Raw genomic sequence first — 23,486 nt, 5'->3', positions numbered from 1 at the left:
CGGATTTTCTAAATTCCATGTATTTGCGTTAATATACTGTATTGGTGTTTCTCTGACTTCACTTTGTAATAGGCTCCAGATTCATTAACCTCATTAGCACTGACTCAGATGTGTTCGTTTTTTACAGCTGAGTAATACTCCATTGTGTACACGCACCACAGCTTCCTGACCCATCCGTCTGCCGATCTCGGCTGCTTCCATGCCCGAGTCACTGTGCACAGTGCTGCGATGAACACTGGGGGCATGTGTCTCTTTCACGTGAATTGACTTTTATGGAGGCGGCCATCCTCACCCATTTACATTCTGTCTGTGGCTCTTCTTGCCCTGCAGAGGCAAGCTGAGCAGCTGTGCCTGAGCCTGTGGGGCCCGCAAACCCTGCGGCAGTTCCTGTCTGGAGTTTAACAGAAACGGTTTCCATGGACCCCCACATGCAGAGGTCATGCTGTTTCCTCACAGATTAGGCTGGTTCTTAGGCCTGTTCTGTCACTGCATATGGTTAGTCTAAACTATTTACACTTACTACTTTTTTAAAAAAATATTTGGTTGCACTGGTTCTTAGTTGGGGCGTGCAGAATCTTTAGTTCCAACGTTCGAACTCTTAGTTGCAGCCTGTGGGATCCAGGTCCCTGACCAGGGATCGAACCTGGGCCCCACGCATTGGGAGCTCGGAGTCTTAGCTCCAGGGAAGTCCCAGTTCTCACCTGTCGCTTGTGATGGGCTTAGCTATCATTCTGTGGTCACTGGATCATTTCATTCATTCGCTATTCATTTATGAAATAATGCCATTCAACAAACACATCTTAGAACCATTTATGTGTCTCTAGTACAGTTAAAAGATTTTGTAGAAAAGCTTCGGAAAATGTTATTTTAAACGAATCCTCCCTGAGTTTTTAAAAGCTTTGTTGGACCCAACAATGCATGCTGAGGTGTCAATGAGAAACGAACCACTCCCTCTAAATAAAAAAGCCATACATTTATTGCAAATCTAGAAGTACCAGAATGTCACGGAATACAGAACAAATCAGCAATCCTGTTTTCATTTTCTTCCAAACATTTAAAAACCTCAATTACTGACATACTGAAATTGGCATACATTTTTTTTTTTTCCCATGCACTTAACAGAATGGACGTCTTGAGCAGATCGCTCTGAAACCAGTTATAAATATCAAATTGTATCGAACATTCATAGTAAAAAATGTAGTAAAGTGCTGAAGTCGTGAAGCCTGCAAGCGTGCCACAAGCTGCGAGTCCCTCTGGGCAGTGACGTCTGCCCCGCCTGCCCGTCCCACCTGTGCCTGTCTCTGACGGGCACTTGGTGATTGCCTCCTCCCCACCCTCCCCAGGGTCTACAGATTGTCCTGTTTCTATGGCTGATCCAACGCTATACAGAAACGTAGCAGGCGGTGGTGAGCTATGCCACATTCGTCTCAGTGCAGAGAAACATTCGAGCTTGTGTGTACCTGGAACCAAACTAGGCTTGTTATATTTTTTTCCCCCTGAGTTGTCAAAAATTAACAGTAAAATGAGTAGACATGGAGCAGCGGTTCTGACCGTCACCTGTAGAAGATCAGGACATGTGAGTCCTTTTACAGAAACCCGCCCTTTTACAGAAAAAACAAACAAAAAAAAACGTGCACATGAGAAATACTATCCGTGTAGTGTAACGCCAAGAAGAATAGTGACCCTGTAACACAGAGCAATCAGGCTTTCTAGGATGTAACTCACGACGGTGAATTAACTGTCTCTGCTACCCCATGTGAAACACAGAAATGCTTCAACAGTGAGATCGTAAGAAAAAAAAAAATGCTTCAACAATTCAATGAGATATAATTCTGATCAAAGAAGATCCTCAAGTATTCTTAGGTGATAAATCATTTAAAAAAGCTAAGGCGATTTGCTGTTCATCCCCCCACCCCCTTTAAATCACACACACTGCCATCACACTGAAGAATCCTTACAACTCGGCCTTTTAGAGAGTAACTTTACAAGTTAAAGAGGCGTGTCAAGGACTGCAGAAGGGAGGTGAAAATTCTGCTTATGTCTCAGACTTTCTTTCTTTTGATTACTTTATTCATTCTAGAATAACTTAATAATAAATAGTGGTTTAAATTAAAGACACTACAATCACATATTTCTGAATAATTAAAAAGCAATAGGAAATCCATTTCTGAATGCCGTGCTGTGTGCTCCGTATTGAGATACTGGTGAATGACTGGCCGTACAAAGAACTGGTCATCTTCACATTTCTGAAGTTCAAGTTACGTATATTTTTAAAAATTTCCATTTACTGGCCAAAGGTTTGGTCTTAAATTGTACTTTGTTTCCATGGAATATCTGGAAAATTCAGAGGCCCTAAGGTGTTAATGGAAACCTCAGAATTTTTCAAAGGTTTTTAAACAATATGTTCATAGTTCTGAAAATGAGCAATTTTTAAAATGATGTAAGTTGGTTTGGTTTGGTTTTTTTTTTGAGTGGCTGATTTCATTTCAGTGGCCTGGGCCAGATGTCAGTTTCTACGATAGCGGCTTCTCAAACGTGAGAGCTCTTCAAACCACTTTGCCAGTTCATGTCCCTGTTTTAAACCCGGAGGGTGGCCCAGAGCCCTCCTGCCTGTCTTTGTGTTGCTGCTGAACCCAGCCAGGCTGACGCACAGAAAGGCGCTCCACTGCTTTTGTTTTGGCATAAAAAACAAGCAAAAAAGAAAACTTACAAGAAAACAAGAAGGATGTTGGTAGTGGTTCTCGCATACATTCCCTTTGAAGTGCAGTCGGAAAGCGGGCGGGCGGTCCCGCCCTGGGCCCCCCGCCCCACGCCCTCCCCAGCCCGGCGCTGCAGTGGCGGGCGCGGGTGTCAGACGGGCTCCGTTCCTGCAGGAGCTCTGGGCTCGGTCTTCCCCAGGTCCATCTCCAGAAAGTCTTCGGGGATGTCCTGCAACGCTTTTTTCCCGCGGGGACCCTCGGCCTTGCCCTCCCGGGCTCGGGGCCGGCAGCACAGCCCCCGCTTGCAGGGTCTCACGAGGGCGAGGCACACGGCGGCTACCAGCATCCCGGCCGCGCAGGAGTAGAAGGCTCTGCTGTACATCCTGCTCTGGTCCACCAGCAGACCTGCAGGGGCAGCGGATGTTAGCTACGCAGACCCTCGCCCCGCCCCGGGCCCCCCCCAACTCGGCACCTCTCGGGCTCTCTGCCTCCCTGGTTCTGTCTGGCTTTCTTAAGGAGAAAAGAGCTTGGAAGGTAGGAGTGTTTTCTAGACGGGAGAGGAGACACAGACACCCCCCACCTAGCACCTGAGAAAACTCTGTCCCTTTGTATGTTCTTTGTGGGCAGGTCTGTCCTGGTCACGAACGTAAAACACGCGATCAGGGAGACGTTCATTTCCTTGGGAAGAAACCTGACATCCTCTCCTGAGAGCAAGGAGCTCTGGGAACTTCACCCTGGTCCACCTCAGGTCACTGGGTACGATGTGTAATCGCGGTAACCTCAAGGACTTATTTCCGGTCCAAGATATAAAACGGGGCTTCCCAGGTGGTGCTCGTGATAAAGAACCCGCCTGCCAGTGCAGGAGACGTAAGAGCCCTGGGGTTCGATCCCGGGGTTGGGAAGATCCCCTGGCGGAGGAAGTGACAACCCAGCCGGTATCCTTGCCTGGAGAATCCCATGGACAGAGGAGCCTGGCGCGCCACAGTGCACGGGGTCGCCAAGAGCTGGACACGACTGGGAGACTTAGCACGCGAGACGTGAAACGGACACGTCCCTCCTACAAGGATATGCTCCCAAGTGGCCCGCGGGCTCGCCGCAGAGTGCTGCTCTGGGTTCCGTTCCCTAAAAGCCATTCCCCGAAGGGACGCTGGCTTACAGAAGCCCCTCAGTCCTGTTTTCTGACAAGTCAGAGTGTAACGAGGTCAAGAATCCCTGTGTCCCCTGCCGAGCGTCTCACAAGGCGACCCGGTAGCAAACGCCCAGGCGGCTCAGGCGGCAGACCCCGGTCCCTCCTGAGCGGGGCGCCGATCCCGCCTCGGGCTGGGGGCTGACACACCCCGGGGCTCACATCCTCACGGTAAGTCAAGAGCAGTGGCTCAGATACTGTCCATCCTGACACCTCTAAAATGCTCTGCAAGTATCAAGATCAACAGACGCTGTTTCTCATTCGACTTGAATAGGAAGCTGGCACGACTCGTAACAGGATGGTACCCTTGTACGTGGAACCTCAGACACAGAGGAAAGCCCCTGTGAAACGGGTGGGCTCACAGACGACAGACCCGTGGCCGCGAGGAGGAAGGGCTGCGGGGCGGGGCAGCCCGGAGTCGGCAGGTGCAAACGGTACACGCGGGACGGACGACACAAGGCCCTACCGCAGGGCACCGGGGACTGCAGTCAGTATCCTGGGATTGAACCACCGTGGAAAAGAAAGGGGAAGCTTAGCCCACAAGGGCACTCCCTTGTGTATGCAGCTTACCTGCAAGGGGGGGTCCAGCCAGCCCCGAGATGCTCTGGAAGAAGACGTAGACCCCGGCCGCCGACGACATCTTCTGGATGCCCACGACGTCGTCCTCGGCGAGCAGCGGGATGTGGGTGCCCGCCACGGTCCCGATCATGGCCCCTGAGAAGACGCTGCAGGCCATGAGGCCCCAGAAGCCCGCGGCGAAGGTGAAGGTGAACAGGGACAGGGTCAGCAGGACGACGCAGACGAGCTCGATGTAGACCTTGCGGATGGGCTCGCGGTTGAGGACCAGCCCCGCCCCGATGCGGCCGAACACCTCGGCCACGGCCATGGCGCACAGCAGCAGCGCCGCGCGGTCGCGGTCCAGGCCGAGGCTGAGCCCCAGCGGGATGATGTACAGGGACGGGGCAAAGAAGCCCAGCGTCACGAACAGCCCGAAGAGCGTGTAGCAGATGAAGCTCCTCTCCGTCAGCACTGAGAAGTCCAGCAGCGGCGCGCCGGGCTGGCCCCGGGCCTGCAGCTCGGCTGCGGGCTCCACTGCGGCCGGGTGGCCAGGCACGTTCTTCGGTGAGGTAGTCAGCTCTACTCCTGAGTCAATGGAGTCAATGGAGGTGCGGGTTTTCTCGTTCTCCAGCATATACTGCGCTTCCTTCCGGTGCTCGGGGGCGGGGGTCTCGGGGGTCCCCAGCGTGCCGACGATGACGATGGGTCTGAGCAGCGCGCCGCAGACCACAAGGTTGAGCTGCAGGAGCCCCACGAAGAGCATGCTGTACCTCCAGCCGACCATCTCCTTCAGGGCCGTGATGGCTGCGGGGCGCGGGGGAGACGCAGAAAGAAAACCCAGGGTCAGCGGGGGACTAGGGATGCGGAGGAAAGACAGCTGCGGACGGGGGCTGACGAACGGTGACGCCTCAGCTGGGACTTCTGCGGTGGCTCGGGGCAAAGGCTCCGCCTGCCAGCGCAGGGGACCCGGGCTGGAGCCCTGCTCCAGAAGATCCCACACGCCCAGCAGTGACTGAAGGCCGTGCGACGCGACTGCTGGGCCCACGAGCTGCAACTCCTGCAGGCTGAGTGCCTCGGCGCCCGTGCTCGACCACGAGGCGCCACTGCAAGGACATGCCCTCGCGCGACACAGCCAGAGAAAAGCCAGCGTGGCCTCGAAGCCCCAGCACAGCAAGAAGGAAAGCCGAGCCGACACGCATCGTCCCTGGGCACCTTCAGGGCTCAAGAGGACGAAGATGCATCAGGACGAGACGGAACAAACACTTCCAGCCCAGGCTTGCAAGGGAGCTTTGGGGGGTGCCTTCCTCCAAGCAGAGGCACAAGAAATGAACGAAGCTTGTGACCCGCATCAGGGTGCACGGAAGGCGACCTGCCGGCCAGCCCCAGCCCCAGCCCGGCTTGGGTCATAGACCTCGACTGGAACACAGCTGGGAGCATTCTTCAGCGCCGTCTGAGCTGCCCCCGTGCCGTCACCGCAGAGGTGAGCAGATCTGACAAGGACTTGTGTCCGGGAAGCCTGAAATACTGACTCTCTGGCCTTTTCAAAACGGAACTTCTACCATTTGAGCTGGATCCTTCTCCAAACACTCCTTTAGCTCGCAACAGTAACAGACGGAGGAGGGAGCCAGCTAAGGATCCGAAAGCTCATAGGGCTGCCCTGGAATTAACAGTTACCGTGTGATCGCAGTGCAGGGTTGTCAGGAGCTGGGTTGATGCTATCCTCCACTTTCTAGTCTGTGGGATGCCCTAACTACCTTCCTGCCAGCCTAGAGGCATCCTGGAAGCCAGGGCGGGACCCTGGCATGGGGAGGGGGGTCGGGCCGAAGGATGCTTCAAGCTCCCCAGTGACGAGAGGATAAACAGGCCCCACGAGATTCCAAGTATCTTTGTCATTATCCCAGGAAGGTGAAATGATGTTCCTGAGAATTTCTCTTCACTCGATTCTCAGTGTGAGAGGTGACAGTCAGGTTTAAGAGACGCGGTAACTGGGTTACTAAGAAGATGGGCTTAGCGAGACAGCCCCATCTTCTGGGCCGGGGGTGGGGGGGCTCCATTTACTACTTCAGCACTTTTTTGCTCCTACCTCTATTTCTCCCGTTAATACGGAAAACTCAGAATTGTAAACTCTTTCAGGCTTGGGTGTTTCCAAGTGCTTTTGACCCTCTTCTGGCAATAACTGGTCTCCTTTTCTCCATCTGACGTTGCTTGGTGCCTACCTGCCAGGTGCCAGGGATGAGCTAGGGAATAAAGCCGGACCCAGATGGAGTTTCCACCTGTAGGGGGTTCGCAGGCCACTGACTGTCCCTCAAGGTTTTATCCTGAAACATTTCAAACCAACAGAAAGTGCAAAGACGGACACCCACGTGCCTGCCGTCACCGAAACTCATCGAGGAACAGCTTCCTGTCTGTGTGCTTATAGCCACGCACGCACTAGTTCTTCTGAACTACCTGAAAAGCTTCCGACGCGACGTGCCACCCTGAAACTCTGCAACTCCTCTGAACGCCACTGCCATTCACGGACACACTCACCAGAGAACGGCAGGGTAAGAGGTGAATCCAGATCTCCGAGGTGATTTCTCTACCACTGGTTAGTGAGAGTCACAAGCTCACAGTTAAGACGGGGAACTAAACCAGGGATAAAAGTCTCCCCGTGAGGTCATCCACACATAGCTAAGGAACCCGACCAGCACCAGCACCAGTTAAATCTGCACAGAATATGGCTCTTTTGACCAAGGAGAGAAATAGAATAGTATAAGCAGCCCCCAGATCTATTTCGGAATCGACAGTTCAAGCTTCCTCGCTGAGTATATGCTGTGTACCTTCCTATAGGGCTGCAAGGAGTTGGACACAACAGGGCGACCGAGCACACACGTGCACACACACGCACATACGCTGCTTCCTATTTATATAAACTCGGATGAGTATTAAAATGTTTGAACTCCTAAAATGGGGGTGAGGGAGGATAGATCCTGAAAAGGTGCCGGACTGGAGAAGACACTTAGCCTGTGCTTCTGCACGACCTCGAGCACGAAGGGCCGGCTCCCAGGAACACGCGCGCTCTGGCTGTCTGCTTACCTGGCGCAAAGGCGAACATGGCAAAACATTCTCCTGTGGAAGCGACCGCCGTGACCACCGAGCGCCTCTTGTCGAAGTACTGTGACAGGATGGTGACCGTCGGCAGAAAGCTGAAGCAGAACCCCAGGCCTGTCATGGGACGCAGCGAGATAGTGAGAACCACACGCCGGCTGATGCCCGAAGGGTGCGTTCAAAGCGCTGGGATTTGGGCGCTTATTTTAGAAATGATTACATTCAGGGAGCCCAGAAATTCATTCTGGAGCAAAGCAAAGCAGGTTTCATCAGAGGTCTGGAAAAACTGCAAGAGCTGTTTTGGGAAGCTTGTTGCAAGGAAAAAAAAAAAAGGGAACAGAAAAATCTGTTTCATGGAATTTTCTTTCCTACTTTTCTGCAGTTTTCCCCCCAGATTTATATAATTCACAGTGCACAGAACCCTTATCAAATATAGTTTTTACATAAGACTTCTATTTGGAAATAAATGAGTTTTTGTATGTGCAGCAATATATGGGAAAAAGCCTGCAGATCTTCACTATGTACGTATATATATAGTTATATATAATCTGAGTAATGTGTGGACTCCACGGAAAGGGGAAAAGCTTTCTATGTATACGTGCATGTAGTTAGTTATATAGAGAGAATTATCTGTGTGTGTGTGTTCACTCAGTCCAACTCTTTCTGACCCCTTGAACTGTAGCCTGCCAGGTGCCTCTGTCCATGGGATTTCCCAGGCAAAAATACTGGAGCAGGTTTCCATTTCCTTCTCCAAGGGATCTTCCCAACCCAGGGATCAAACCTGTGTGTCCAGCGTCTCCTGCACTGCAGGCAGATTGTTTGCCACTGAGCCACTGGGGAAGCCGGGGGGTGGGGGGGGGTGGGGTGTGTGTGTGTGTGTGTGTGTGTGTGTGTAGGAATAATTATATATAATCTGCGAGTAATGTGTGGACTCCTTTGAAAGGGAAAAAGTTTTAGTTATATACAGAATTACACACATACAGAGTTTTATATATACATAGTTATAGAGGGTTATATAGAGAGAGTTTTATATATAGAGTTATGGAGTTTTATATATATACTTATGATATATATAAGAAAGTGAAAATTGCTCAGTCGTGTCTGACTCTTTGCAACTGTATAGCCCATGGAATTCTCCAGGCCAGAATACTGGAGTGGGTAGCCTTTCCCTTCTCCAGGGGATCTTCCCAACCCAGGAATTGAACTGGGGTCTCCTACATTGCAGGCAGATTCTTTACCAACTGAGCTGTCAGGAAAGTCAGTTATGTGTGTGTGTATATATATATATAAAATCTGTGACTTATGTACAGACTCCTTTGAAATGGGAAAAGTTTCCTCAGACCCCTCGGTCCAGCACTGGCCCCTCCCCTACAGCTCAGACTTCTCACAGCCAGACTTGGGAAGCGCTGGTTAAAGACATTCAAACCTTATTTTGTGAAAAGGACGTCTTGTGCCTGCAAACTCTTGTGAAAGAGAAGTTCTCTTTCTCATCGGTAAATATTAAAACAACATCAGACAGAAAGTCCTGGGCGTTGAGAAGAGGAGCGCGTCCGGCCCAGTTCAGAAGCAGAGATGTGGGACAGCCCTCACTTTAAAGAGGAAAGAGAACGGGAGGGAGAAATGCGAATGGGTCCGGGTCCCTCCTTGCCCACTGCCCATTCTCGACACCGAGTCTCCGGAGAAGGTACGAGCCCGGGGGAGGTGCTCACCAGAGACGCCGCCGATGGCGATGTACATGTGGTGGACCTTCTGCGAGAAGGCGGCCGTCACCATGCCCGCGCTGACCAGCAGGCCGCCCAGCATCACCACCGGGCGGTGTCCAAACCGGCTGCTCAGGACCGTGGAGAGCGGGGCTGCAGAGGAGAGCGGGACGGGCATCAGCTCCCAGGGCCTCAGCCCCGCCTCCCCGGGAGTCTGTCTTTTCACCTTGTTACCGAAGTGTAGTTGACTTGCAACAGAGTGATTCAGTTGCATAAATGCTTTAGAATTTTCTCTCACTGTGGTTTTCGGCTGCACTGCAGCTGGTGGGATCTTAGTTCCCCATCAGGGATTGAACCCGGGCCCCCGGCAGGGAAGACTCAGAGTCCTAACCACTGGACCACAGGGAGTTCGCCCGCTGAGGTTCCTCACCGGCGCTGAACGCAGGTCCCTGTGCCGCACAGGAGGCCCTGGCCCTTCATCGGTCCCGCACACGCTAATTTGCACCGGCCGACCCCACACCGCCTCCTTCCCGCCTTGGGAACCACAAGTCTGTTCTCGTGCCTGTAAGTCCGTCGTAAGATCCCATCCTCTAAAATCTCTTTTGGGCGCTCCTCAAAGAGAAAGCCAGAGTCACAGTCTAAAACTTACACCCATCTTCTTCGATGACAGACTCTGACCCCCCAGGAGCCCCTATGAAACTGGAGATGGATTACATTTATGGCACTCTGCAATGAACATGCGATTTCCAATGACTCTATGTCACTTTTTTCCCTTCTATACTCATTGCTTTGGATTCTTTTGAACAAGACTCCATTTAGGGTCAAATTCCACTTGACTTTTTTGCAAATGGTATGAAAGTATGGTGGGTTCTGTTATGCAAAGCAGAAGCAGGCGAGCCATGGGACGGATAATTCAAAGTGGCTGATGCATTACAGTTGGCACAGCTTCTATGCACGCTGTCCCCCAGGACATCTAAGTCTGGCAAATAAGTTTCCTAGTTATATGTTACTTGGGTTACCACTGCTACCCGCCCCCCTGACCCCGAGTACAAGGAGATAAGGGGACCCTCCAGACTCGGAGGGGGAAGAACAGTGTGGCACATGCTGGACAGAAAGAGCAAAACCACCAGAAAAGGACTCAGTGGTGTTGAGGTTGGGCCGTACATCTCTCTCAATGCTGGTAGAGCATCAGCTCATGTGTTAATATAGCAAAGAATGAAATCACCAGGGCCATTTTTAGGCAGTGCGCAGACTCAGGCATTAGTGACCAGGATGGAAGCATTCTGTGTAAGTCGGTCTACTCAAAGCTCTGGTTTTTCCAGGAGTCATGTACAAATGTGAGAGCTGGACCATAAAGATGGGCTCGATAAAGGACAGAAACGGTCCGGACCTAACAGAAGCAGAAGATATTAAGAAGAGGTGGCAAGAATACACAGAAGAACTGTACAAAAAAGATCTTCATGACCAAGATAATCACAATGGTGTGATGACTCACCAAAGCCAGACATCCTGGAATGTGAAGCCAAGTGGGCCTTGGAAAGCATCACTACGAACAAAGCTAGTGGAGGTGATGGAATTCCAGTTGAGCTGCTTCAAATCCTGAAAGATGATGCTGTGAAAGTGCTGCACTCAATATGCCAGCAAATTTGGAAAACTCAGCAGTGGCCACAGGACTTGAAAAGGTCAGTTTTCATCCCAATCCGAAAGAAAGGCAATGCCAAAGAATGCTCAAACTACCGCACAATTGCACTCATCTCACACGCTAGTAAAGTAATGCTCAAAATTCTCCAAGTCAGGTTTCAGCAATACGTGAATCGTGAACTCCCAGATGTTCAAGCTGGTTTTAGAAAAGGCAGAGGAACCAGAGATCAAATTGCCAACATCCGCTGGATCATCGAAAAAGCAAGAGAGTTCCAGAAAAACATCTATTTCTGCTTTATTGACTATGCCAAAGCCTTTGACTGTGTGGATCACAAGAAACTGTGGAAAATTCTTCAAAAGATGGGAATACCAGACCACCTGACCTCCCTCTTGAGAAACCTATATGCAGGTCAGGAAGCAACAGTTAGAACTGGACATGGAACAACAGACTGGTTCCAAATAGGAAAAGGAGTACGTCAAGGCTGTATACTGTCACCCTGCTTATTTAACTTCTATGCAGAGTACATCATGAGAAACGCTGGACTGGAAGAAACACAAGCTGGAATCAAGATTGCCGGGAGAAATATCAATAACCTCAGATATGCAGATGACACCACCCTTATGGCAGAAAGTGAAGAGGAACTAAAAAGCCTCTTGATGAAAGTGAAAGAGGAGAGTCAAAAAGTTGGCTTAAAGCTCAACATTCAGAAAACGAAGATCATGGCATCTGGTCCCATCACTTCATGGGAAATAGATGGGGAAACAGTGGAAACAGTGTCAGACTTTATTTTTTGGGGCTCCAAAATCACTGCAGATGGTGACTGCAGCCATGAAATTAAAAGACGCTTACTCCTTGGAAGAAAAATTATGACCAACCTAGGTAGCATATTTAAAAGGAGAGACATTACTTGGCCAACAAAGGTCTATCTAGTCAAGGCTATGGTTTTTCCAGAAGTCACGTATGGATGTGACAGTTGGACTGTGAAGAAGGCTGAGCGCTGAAGAATTGATGCTTTTGAACTTGTTGGAGAAGACTCTTGAAAGTCCCTTGGACTGTAAGGAGATCCAACCAGTCCATTCTAAAGGAGATCAGCCCTGGGTGTTCTTTGGAGGGAATGATGCTAAAGCTGAAACTCCAGTACTTTGGCCACCTCATGCGAAGAGTTGACTCATTGGAAAAGACCCTGATGCTGGGAGGGATTGGGAGCAGGAGGAGAAGGGGACGACAGAGGATGAGATGGCTGGATGGCATCACTGACTCGATGGACGTGAGTCTGAGTGAACTGCGGGAGTTGGTGATGGACAGGGAGGCCTGGTGTGCTGCGATTCATGGGGTCGCAAAGAGTCGGACACGACTGAACGGCTGAACTGAACTGGACTGACCTGAACTGGACCATAAAGAAGGCTGAGCGCTAAGGAATTGATGCTTTCAGCTTTCCAATTATGGTTCCGGAGAAGACTTTTGAGAGCCCCTTGGACAATGAGGAGATCAAAGCAGTCAATCCTAAAGGAAGTCAACCCTGAATATTCACTGGAAGGAGTGAAACTGAAGCTCCAGTATTTTGGCCACCTGAAGAGCCGACTCATTGGAAAAGACCCTGATGCTGGGAGAGACTGAAGGCAGGAGGAGAAGGGGGAGACAAAGCATGAGATGGTTGGATGGCATCACCAACTCAATGGACGTGAGTTTGAGCCAGCTCTGGGAGATGGTGAAGGATAGAGGAGCCTGGCGTGCTCCAGTCCATGGGGTCGCGAAGAGTTGGATATGACTTAGTGGCTGAACAATAACAACAACATAACAGCATTCAGAACATCTTCTGGGACTTCCCCGGCAGTTCAGAGGCTAAGAAACTGCACTCCCAACTCAGGGGGCCCAGGTTTGATCCCTGGTCAGTGAACTGGAACCCACATGCTGCAACTAAGACCCAGCATGGCCAAACAAATCAGTTAGTGAATTAAAGTTAAAAAAAGAAAGTTATCTTTGTTACAGTAGTATTAACTGGGTATTTCTTGTTGACTGTATTATCTTTGGTTAGAAAAGGGCTAAAGTTCAACTTTGGAATTTTCTTATTTCAGTTACCAAACGTAAAATTTTGGTTCTAGTCCAAGTAAGTTACCTTTCCAAGAAAGTAAACAGGCCGCCAATTAAGAAATCATCTTAATCTTCACAGCAGAACTAGGAGCGCGTCCATGAAGCATGTAGGAGACGGAATCGGGACCAAGGGGAGGAAGTCTGACTCCAGCAGAGAACAGTGGCGCTGCCCCTTTCAGGCAGTGCAGGGCAGAAACCTGAGTACACTGAGACAGGCTTGCGCTTCCCTGGGAGCTCAGATGGCAGACAGTCCGCCTGCGATGCAGGAGACCTGGGTCGGATCCCTGGGTCGGGAAGATCTCCCGGAGAAGGGAATGGCAACCGGCTCCAGTATTCTTGCCTGGAGAATCCCATGGACAGAGGAGCCTGGCAGGTTGTCCAGGGGGTCACAGAGAGTCAGACAGAGCGAATGACACTTCAGAAAACTTGAGCGGCGACGGCTCCATGGCAGGACGTGAACCTAAAGTTAGGGAAGCTGAATGCAGCCCCACTAACACAGGGTAAGTGCAACGGCCTGCTTGCTCAGGAAAGCCTGCCGTGGCCCCGACGGACGGATGAACCATCACGAGGCCTCACTGCTGCGCCGTGTTGCTAGGTCTCCAGGGGACGAAGTGAAAGTGAGTGTGTTAAGAATTACACTACAACGTATTGTACCCGACAGGAACTCCTTTAGGGAAAGAGGTGTTTGGGATTCACAACATGCCCTCTGGAAAACATGTATAATTTTTCATGCTCTCCTTTCACACATTCCTTCTCTCTTCTGCCTGCAGCCACACCTGCAGTTTCCACCCATTTCCTCAGCACGTTTTTACGAGACCAGGGCCTGGGATGCCGAAGACTTTGTGACGTTTCTTCTCTAGGAAACGACTAGCTTCTCCGTGAGCTGGAGCTTACTGCTGTCCTCAGGGTACTCTGCAGGACCCTAAGAGCACGCACAGGAGGCCTTTAACACGTGTGCCCTGAGCTGACGGCAGTCAGGTCTGGCAAACAGACCGTCTTCCTCAGCCTCTCTTACCTCATTAGGCAAACTGCCAAGACACACATGCTTATCTGGCGTTGAAGCTGAAAGACGTACTAACCTGTGAATGTTAAGACGAACACACAGATGGAGATGACCCACGAGATCCTGCTATTGGATTCATCGAAACTGTCCATTAAGTCATTGAAGAAGACGCCGAACGACTTGATGATGCCGTAGGTGAAGACTTCAACGAAGAAAAAAGAAACCGCGACCACCCAGCCCCATCCACCGTCAGGCACTTGAGTATAAACATTGGCTCTGCAACAAAGCTGCAGTCTCTTATGGGACATTCTTAATCTGAAAGAAAAAATTAAAACAAAATTAGACCAGCAATGGCCTGAGGGTAGATGATTCTAATACTGGACATCACGGATAAGAGCTACTTACTACAGTTCTTAGGTCAATGAACATTTAAATCATGTGCAGTTGGGATGTCTTTGAATAGCATCTACCCATCTATTTATATCTGTCCATTTATCTGTTTGTCTGTCACCTGTTACCTGTCGTCATCTGTCTCTATCGTCTACCTATCCATCCATCCTTCCAGCTAGCTAGCTATCACCTAAGGAGCTATCTCTGTGTTGTATATGGAGCCCTTGGGGAAGCTGGGTTTCCAAGCCATGGCAGTTAATGGGAAAAACTAACCGCACAAACATAAAGAGCCCGGGCAGGATATTTAGAGGCACTTTGGAGGATGAAGAAAGGCGTCCATGCTGACCGTGAACCTGAAGACAAGTTCAGGTTCTGAACTGACCAGAAGACACGTGGGTCGGAAACGAAGCCCAGGAAGAGGCGCACAGGCCACCCTCCAGGGCCAAGTGGTCCTTCAGAGCCGCCTGCTTCCCATCGGATCAGGGTCTGGGGTCACGTGCCGACGCACCTGCAGGACCGGAATGGGGCAGATGAAAACGTGGGCACCTGTCTCCTGGGAGCCGGCTCAGCAGGATCAAGCTCCTCACAGCGCCGTGATGTCTGAGGGCTGGACCTCCTCCACACAGGACCAGCACTCTAGGATTTAAGGGCCAAATCAGGCGCCACCGACTCGGGGGTCTGGGCAGCCAGGGCGCTTAAGCCAGTTACCCCCGACTTCACTGTGCTTTTCAAGTTGCAACAAACATCAGAACAGACAGGGCTGTACCACCACTAAGGGGACACACTCCAGTTACTCCTGGAGGCGGCTGCTGCTGTGGAGTCGCTTCAGTCGCGTCCGACTCTGTGCGACCCCATGGACTGCAGCCCACCAGGCTCCTCCATCCGTGGGATTTTCCAGGCAAGAGTACTGGAGTGGGGTGCCATTGCCTTCTCCGAATCCTGGAGGCAGGGACGTTTAAGTCCCTGCGGTTCTGCAGTGGACGGAACCCCATAAACACAGGCATTTTCAAAACCTTTGCAGCTGCAAACACTTTCAAACAGTCGTGTATGTTCTTAGCCCAACTAAACTCACTGACAGGAGACAATGAGTCTGTGGTCTCTGAGCTCTTAATGTCAACCCACCAGCCAACTGGAAAGGAAATCAACCCTAAATATTCCCTGCAAGGACTGATGCTGAAGCTCCGATACTCTGACCACCTGATCTGAAGATTTGACTCATTGGAAAAGACCCTGATGCTGGGAAAGATTGCGAGCAGGAGGAGAAGGGGACGACAGAGGATGAGATGCTTGGATGGCATCACCGATGCATTGGATGTGAATTTGAGCACACTCCAGGAGATAGTGAAGGGCAGGGAAGCCTGGCGTGCCGCAGCCCGTGGGGTTGCAGAGAGTCGGACACGACCTAAGGGACTGAATGACAACACCTTGAGCTTAAGGATCCTCCGAAATTGTGCAGCTGTATCCCCGTGAACGTTCAGAGTGTACAGGCAACCTAGCCCTGCGCTGCAGGGCGCATGTCCTGAGGCAGGGCTTATTGCTAACGGAGGGCAAAGGAGATGTAACAGGACAGACTCGCACCTGGCTAGTGACTGGCCAGTTTCTGATGCAGGGATCCAATATTCAGAATTTGCTCTAAGACTCTTACAAAGCAACAAGTCTGACCTCATTTCATCTTGTTCAGCCTACAAACAGCACATCGGCCTAGTCCTTTGAAAGGACTATATACGCATTTTACCCTCTTACTGTTAGCTATTTGGTTGCATAAAATAGGGCACACGATGCTTCAAGAAGCTTACGCTCCCTGCAGCAAAGGCTTCTGTTTTGATGAGTCCGCGTGTCATGCCTGAGAGTGGAAGGGGAAGATGGGACGCAGAGAACTCGGCGGCTCGGGGTGGAGGCCGCTGCCTCCTTCCTTAGACTTTCTGAGTTCACCCCCAGGATGAGGCGGCTGGGGCAGAGGCACGCCAAGAGTAGTGGGCTTACGACTGAGAAGCAAAAAAGAACATGTATTGGGCGGACCAGAAAGTTCGTTCAGGCCTCTCTGTGAGCTGGTGTGGGAAACGTGACCGAGCTTCTTGGCCACCCGATCCGCGCCAGTGTCGGCTTTGGCACCACGGTCACCCCCGGGAGGGAAGAAGTGGGTGTCGGGGGACCCACAGCCCAGGTCACCTGCCCCTCTCATTCCCTGACTCAGCCATTCCTTTGAGCTCCACCTTGGAAGCCCAAGACTCCTTCACTGGTGTCTTAACTGGCTCCACGTGTCTGGTATGATTAATCTTGCTGACATGCTGCACCGTCATGACATTTTTCTGCTCGGACTTTTTCAGCACTTTCCTCTTTCTGAAGGACAGAATCCACGGGACCAGCTTGATGTTCCATGTCCTTCCTAGCTGGACACCCCCCCTGACCCCCTGTCCACGGACCTCTGCAGCCTTACCCCTGCCTGTTCTAGGACTCAGCTAGCCAGCCAGGCCACCCTGGACCCCTCCGGGCCTCGGAGCCTCCAGCCCCCTTGCCTGTGGCCATCCCCCCTCCCCAGGCTGGAGGCCCCCTCTGTACAGCTGGCGCCCACAAGGTGTGGCTCCATTGCGTCCTCCTCCGTGAGGCTTCCTCTGATCCACTCAACCTCAGGGGTCTCTTCGTGGGACAAGCATCCTTGAAAAACAGGGTGCTGTCTACTTGTATGCACTTGTCTTATTTGCTCAGTTAAGTTATAAGCTCATGGAAAACAAAAGCTGGGGCCCGGGTCCCTACAGACCCCTCAGGTACCTTGCACACAAGGACGTACCTGCCAGGTGCCTGGGCCTACGGGTGGGGGGTCGGTGACAGCGCAGAGGTGGCCTCCGCCTCCACGGCTCAGCGTGTGTTGATGATAATGATAAAAACCCTTAAGGCTGAAATCCCATCACATCTTAAAACCATTCAGCCGTGTCCTTCCGGAACTCAGCACATTTCCGGCCAGCAGTGGCGGCTAAGTCCAAGGCCACATGGGCACGATCTGACCCAGAAGGGGGCCCTGGAAATCCGAGCATTTTAATAGCGGGCTCAGGCCAACCTGAACAAAAACACATTGGGCTGACATTGATAAAGGCCCCAGGGGGACAAAAGGAGCCTCTCTCGCCTGCTGCGGGACGGAGGCACGATCTTCGGTAGGGTGGTGCTTAGCGGAGCGGAGCAGGGCTTCCCTGGAGGCTCACCTGGTAAAGAAACTGCCTGCAATGAGGGAAACCCGGGTTCGATCCCTGGGTGGAGGGCATGGCGACCCACTGCAGTACTCTTGCCTGGAGAATCCGATGGGCAGAGGGGCCTGGCGGGCTGCAGTCCAGGGGGTCGCAAAGAGCGGGACACGACTGAGCGACTACCGCCTTCACTGGAGACGCAGGAGCAGCCTGCAGTCTCCGCACAAAGCTGAGGCCGCCTCCTCTCAGCAGGCCCTGGGCGAGGCCGGCACTCCGTCCTGCTCACGGGCCCGTCTCTCTCTCTCACCCCCTTGCTGTGCGGCCTGGAGAAAGCTGCTGCGCCTCTGTGGGCCTGAACACCTCACTAGTCAAATGAGGAGGTTGGCTCTGGGACCCCTCAGAGCTCCACCCAGCTCTGGCAGCTGACCCTTTAGTGCCCGATCACCTGTGTCCTCAGGTTGAACCTGGTGGCCCAGGGAGCCCGGGGAGCTGGGAGGGAGGCGTGAGCGCCAGGTGATGCCTGCAGGCGTGGGTGGACAGGCGTTGACGCTGGCGAGGTCTGTGCCGGGCTGGCCGGCAACAGGATGGCAGCCACTGCTTTCCTCCTGTCTCCTCTCTCAGCCCTCCTGGGCGTTGGATGCCTCTGGTTTTTTTTTGCAAACTCTGCTTCATATCCAGGCTCCTCCCCTGAAGCCAGACACGACTGTAACTGTCACCTGCATTCTTAGAGTTGGGGAGGTCGTTACTGCGATCACCTTAAAGGGAAGGTGACCCCCCCAGGACCCAGAGACCCCCCAGTGTTACTCCTGTACCGCCCGAGTGCACTCTGTGCTCTGGTGTAGCGAGCGCTGGAGAGCGTGACACAGAATGGTAGCAGAGGAGCCCGGACGCTGTGACACGCAGTGGGGACGCCCTGCACACAGCGGCTGCTGCCCCAGACCCAGCACTGGGCAGTGTGCTCGGCACGCCGTAAGCGCTTGATAAAACTTCACTGAACGCAGTATGTGTCCTGGGGCGCTCCTGAAGCAGCGCATGGCTCTAGCCCCCCAAAGCCCTGCTGGCAGAACAAACCTTCCCTGGACTCTGCTGCTATGCACTCAGCAGGCCGGCCGGCTTAACAAACAGGTCAGCCTCTACAAACAAAGCCAGAAACCAAGGCCTGCAGCTTAAAAGGCTCCAGAATTCCAGAACACGGAGATACCTGTCTGCTTCCAGGAGTACATGCGTCTCTCTGGCGGGAAGGGGTGTTCGGTGACTGTGTGGGGACAGTCGCGCGACCCTGTGGCCTGGGGAGAATCACTCTGCTCCTTGATCTTCAGCCTCAAGAGGTGAACAGGGTGCTTGAACTAGACAGGGATGGTCTTAGTCTTGTCCTGCCCTAGAAACCTCCACTCCTGACAGCCTCTGACCCTAACTGACCCTACGTGACGCTTTCATCTTTCTCAATCCGTTTCTAAGCCCTGTGACCCCAGGCCCACAGGTCTGCCTTTGTGAGGTTCTTGTGCATTTGTTGAATTTCTCTTTACAATTAACTGGGGGAATGACTTCATCTCTTAAGTTTCACCCTCTAAAAGCAGGGGTGAGGCGTGGCTACTCTGGAGGGTAAGACGCTCAGACTCCAAACTGGGGTTCCTGGCAGCCATCCCACCCTCACCCTAACGTTCGTCCAAAGGAAGAGGATGAACACAACACGCTGGGCCGTTTGGAGTGATTTCTTATGAGTATTTGGTCATCTAATCTTAAACAAATGACTGTTCTGCCAAGGCCTGGAAAGCTGCTGGAGCTGGGAATCTCTCTGCGATTTGATTTCCTGAGAAAAGCTTTGCCTGGAGGCATAAAGAATGCGAAATATTGGACTGGGCTGGCCCATCAGGGTGCTTGTCAGGGTCAGAGCAGCACGAAGCCCAAAACGCAGGCTCTGGTGGGCAGAGGTGCCGCTGGTGCAAGCGCAGCCTCCAGAGCCACCGCCTCCCTCCAACCTTCTTACAGGCGTAGCCTGGAGAGCAGCTTTGACAAGTTGTTTCCGGCCCTAGCAGTCAGAACTTGTCTGTCTTCAGGTGAAGTTCACCTCCATGATCTATTAAAAAAAAAAAGTCCCAAGCCTAACCTGGACAGCCACCCCGACCGCTCTGAATCATTGGCTAAACTGGTTCACCCCTTTTACAAGACGGTGACGCGGACACAGAGCCCCTAATTTAAGTGTCCTCCTCAGGAGTTCCAGCGAGGAAAGTCGTTTTTGGGAAACCACAGAAGGAAAACTCAGGGTTAGTGGTTCTCATGAAGAGAGAAGAGCTTTTCCACTTGGCTGCATTGTTTATTTACATACTGGAACTCTCTATCTTGGACAGGCTTCCCTTAATTATGAGAAGAAGTATTTCTATATCCACCAGGCAGGGTAACTGTTCCCCTGCCTCACCACCAGATGCTGGGGCTGGAGCTTGGACCCAGGGAGACCCCTCCCTTACAGATCTCTGCGCACCACTTGGGACGATTTTTTGCCAACAAGACCCTGCACCTAATCCACTTACTATGATTTGCAAAATGATGAGATTACCGAGAAATCCCATTCCCAGGGCAGAAACCGTCTCCGTGCAGAAAGAGCTGCCCAGGGGTGTCTAAAACGGTGCATACAAAACCAGCTCCCAGGTGGACGAGTCGTCACCGCCTGTTCTGCCCCATTTGGCTCCGGGGAAGTCTTTTCTGAGACTGACGCACTCCCCCCGGCCCTTGCATTTGCTCACAAGTTTCAGTGCCACCTAACAAACTTCTATCACCTGTCTGCTGGGGGAGCGTGGGGCTCTAGTTTAAAAAAGAAGGCTGCAAAGAAAACCAGAAGGAAGTAACCCATTTCCTCCGCTAGACCATCCTCCCTGGCCACGGCTCCGCTCCGCTCCCCGGGCGCTTCCCCGTGGTGGGCAGCGTCGGGGACCTTGGAAGCTGAGCGCGACCAGCCGTCCGCTGACAGCCCTGCCGCTCAGGGCAGGCGAGCGGCTGTCGGGGCCCGACCCTGCCTCCCGGTTGGCCGCCCCGGCGCGTGCGGCGCGTGGGGGGAGGCCGGGACCCCCGCTTTCCCCGGCGCTGCCGCCGGGGCCGCCCTGCGCGCGCGCCAGCCTGGGGACAGTACCTGTGACATTTCGCTCCCGTGACGCGCGGACAACTTCATGCGGAAAATGCGTGCAGCGGGCTCAGCGCGGCGCCCCCGCTGCCGACAGCCCGGAGACCCTCGCCGGGGCCGGGGGGCGGGGGGGCACCCAAAGGCCAGACCTGCCTTTAGGTGTCTGCCAGACCCCTGTTCCGGGGCCGCCGACAGGCAACTCTCGGCTGCCCACACCGGCGACAGCGCGCCATCCCGGGGCCCCCAGCGTTACCAACTGTCACAGAGGATTCCGGGAGCACGGTCTCCAAAACGCTCGGCTTCTCCGTGGTCCCCTCCCGCTCCCTCTAACCACCCTCCCCGCCACGCTAGCCCCCCAAAAGCCCCGAACACAGGTGTTCACAAAACCACCCACAACCCACCAGCAAACTTTTAAACACGTAAAATGATAAAAACCAACTCACCAAGTTAGGACGGAGAATACACCCCAAAGGCTCTCAATTCAGGCGGAGGCCGGGCCGCCCCCTCCTTATAAGCAGTTCGGGAACGCGAGAAAGGATTAACCCCCGAGGCGTGGGCCCCAGCCTATGGCAAGTTGGTTCCGGCGGGCGAGCCCCGGGCGCCCGGCCCCCCGCCCGCCCCCGCGCCTCGGGCCCCCGGGCCGCGCCCCCCGGCCCCCGCCCCGCCGCCCGCGCCGAGCCGAGCCGAGCGGTGCGTGCGGCCGCCCGCGCCCCGGCCCCGCGCCGCTGCCTATCGCTTATCCTATACCGGCTGCAGCCGGTCTCCGCCGGCCTCGGGGGCGCGCCGCCGACCATGTGCTGCGAGCGCGGAGCGCCGCCAAGGAGGGGGCCGGCCGGGCGTGCGCGCGCCGGCCCACGGGGACGAGGCCGTGCCGGGCGCGCGCCCGCCCGGAGCCGGGGCCGGGGGTCACGGAAGGTAACGGCCTGGCCGTTCCGATCAGCCGCGGGGGCCCGCGGGGCCGCCCCCGCCCCGGCCGCCGGCATCCTGGGCCCGCCGCCCCCCGCCCCTCCTGGCCCCGCGCATCCCTGCGCGCCCCAGCCTGGCCGGACCCGGGCGCCGGCCGCGCAGAAAGCGGGGACCTCCGGCCCGGCGCGCGGGTTCCGCGGGCCGCCTCCCTGCCCGCAGGTTCCCGGCGCGCCCCCTGCGCGGCCCTGCCCGCGCCCGCAGGGCTTCGGCTTGCGGCTCCGCGCCCGCCGCGGGCAGAACAGGTTCCTTCCAGTTTGGGTGTGAGCCGCGCGCGCGCGGCGCCGGGGACCCCGAGTTCTTCCTCCCGCGCCCACTTCCCCCGGTTTCGTCAACACGCGCATCCCCGCGGTTCCTCTTGGCGGGGGCGACGGGGACCGCAGGGGCCCCGGGGAGCTCGCGGCCCCGCTGCACGGGAGCCTCGCTTCACCCCCTTTGCTGCAGCGGCGACAGCATCGCGTGGCGCGCCGGGGATGTGAGCGAGCGGCCGGGCTGAGTCAGCATCCCCGGCCCGGGGCGCGCGCGTCCTCCCCTCCGGGCGGGAGGCGGCGTCCTCGCAGGTGCGCGGCCGCCTAACTCCCGGGGGGGCTCCGCGGGGACGTGGCTGGGGTGCGCGCCCCCGTCCGGGGGCCCCGACCCCTGGGTCACAGTGCACTCAGCACACGATACTCGGGAAACCTCAGATACGAGCTCGTGGCGGGGACAAAGCAGTGTGTTTCGGAGCCTTGGGGGCCCCAGGCTGGGCCGCCTGGCGTCCACCTCGCGTCCCCGCGGCCTCGTGGAGACATGCTGGGAAGCAGAGGCCTCCTCCGCACCCGCCGGCCGCTCCCTTGTCTGGGTTCGGAGAACGTGCTCCTTATGTCTGCAACTCGGGAGACCCGAATTCGGCGGTGCGCGTACGGAGGGCCGCCGCCGGGCGGAGTCGGGGGTCCGAGTCCTGATTCTGATCTCTGCGCAGTCGCTGCCTGCTCTCTCTGGTGGTTTGGGTCCGAGTCCTGCGGGTCAGGGGTGGCCCAGGGGCGGGCTCTGAGGACGCAGGGCTCCTTTGGGACTCGGACAGTGCGCTGGGGACCGCGGGGGCGCTTTGCAGCCTTGCAGAGGCAGCCTGATTCCTGGAGCGTCCATTTCCAAATCTATTCGGTAGGGACAGTGGTGGTATTCCCAGAACCGGAGGGCGTGATTGGTGATGTCGGTAAAGTACGGATCCCAGAGACTGCCTTATGGTAAGCCCTCAGTCGCCGTAACTGCTTCTCCTCACTGCTACTTCTGACTTATCAGGTCCAACGGCCTGGGGATCCTTTTCGAGTTGTTCTTCTTAGACTCCAATGTAATGATATTTAGACTCTGATTTTAACCACCGGCATGCAAGCACTTAGTGCTGAATCAGGAGTGCCTGGAAACATAATCCTTGAAACTTAGGATGTTACAGTGCGTCAGGACACAGCCCTGTCGGAGCGTGGAAATGCCGTATCCAACATGGCACAGCACATACTGTACTGAGGCCTGCTTAGGAGCCTAAGGGAGCACGCAGTCCATTGATTTAGCTGAGTGACTGCCGCCAAGTCACAGAAGATCTTGGTCCTTCAGCTTCTTGGTTTTAAAAATTAGACAAAAAGTGCAGAAAGTCCTGGGGGCAAATGAACCTTTGGGAAAATCACATCTGGGTCTTGGACCAAGTGAAATGACTAGCTTTTGGAGGAGCATAAATATAATAATGGGGAGGCCTGGCGTGCTGCGATTCATGGGGTCGCAAAGAGTTGGATACGACTGAGCGACTGGACTGAACTGAGCTATAATAATAATAACAATAATAATGGGTTGCTGGTGCTGCTGCTGCTGCTAAGTCCCCATAGACGGCAGCCCACCAGGCTCC

At 54.1% G+C, this 23,486-nt stretch overlaps 1 protein-coding gene across 14 annotated transcripts; it reads right to left on the bottom strand.

The window, feature by feature from the left end:
* Window positions 1-961: 961 nt before the first annotated feature.
* On the bottom strand, window positions 962-21,227 carry SLC16A6 (solute carrier family 16 member 6). Of its 14 annotated transcripts, none has more exons than XM_052657099.1 (9): window positions 21,094-21,227; window positions 17,554-18,251; window positions 17,145-17,411; window positions 14,630-14,864; window positions 14,043-14,281; window positions 9,240-9,383; window positions 7,519-7,647; window positions 4,456-5,247; window positions 962-3,104 (listed from the first exon to the last, which is right to left on the bottom strand). In XM_052657099.1, the coding sequence occupies exons 4-9, from the start codon at window positions 14,638-14,640 to the stop codon at window positions 2,851-2,853; spliced, it is 1,569 nt and encodes a 522-aa protein (XP_052513059.1). In that variant the 5' UTR covers window positions 14,641-14,864; window positions 17,145-17,411; window positions 17,554-18,251; window positions 21,094-21,227; the 3' UTR covers window positions 962-2,850. The 14 variants fall into 14 exon arrangements, with proteins under 14 accessions (XP_052513059.1, XP_052513057.1, XP_052513060.1 ...); XM_052657097.1 differs by having other exon boundaries at window positions 17,554-18,258; window positions 21,094-21,212; XM_052657100.1 differs by having other exon boundaries at window positions 17,554-18,222; window positions 21,094-21,211.
* Window positions 21,228-23,486: the final 2,259 nt, after the last annotated feature.

Source organism: Budorcas taxicolor, chromosome 19 (assembly GCF_023091745.1).
Source record: "Budorcas taxicolor isolate Tak-1 chromosome 19, Takin1.1, whole genome shotgun sequence".
Classification (NCBI taxonomy): Eukaryota; Metazoa; Chordata; class Mammalia; order Artiodactyla; family Bovidae; genus Budorcas; species Budorcas taxicolor.
This window is presented reverse-complemented; position numbering and strand designations above follow the sequence as displayed.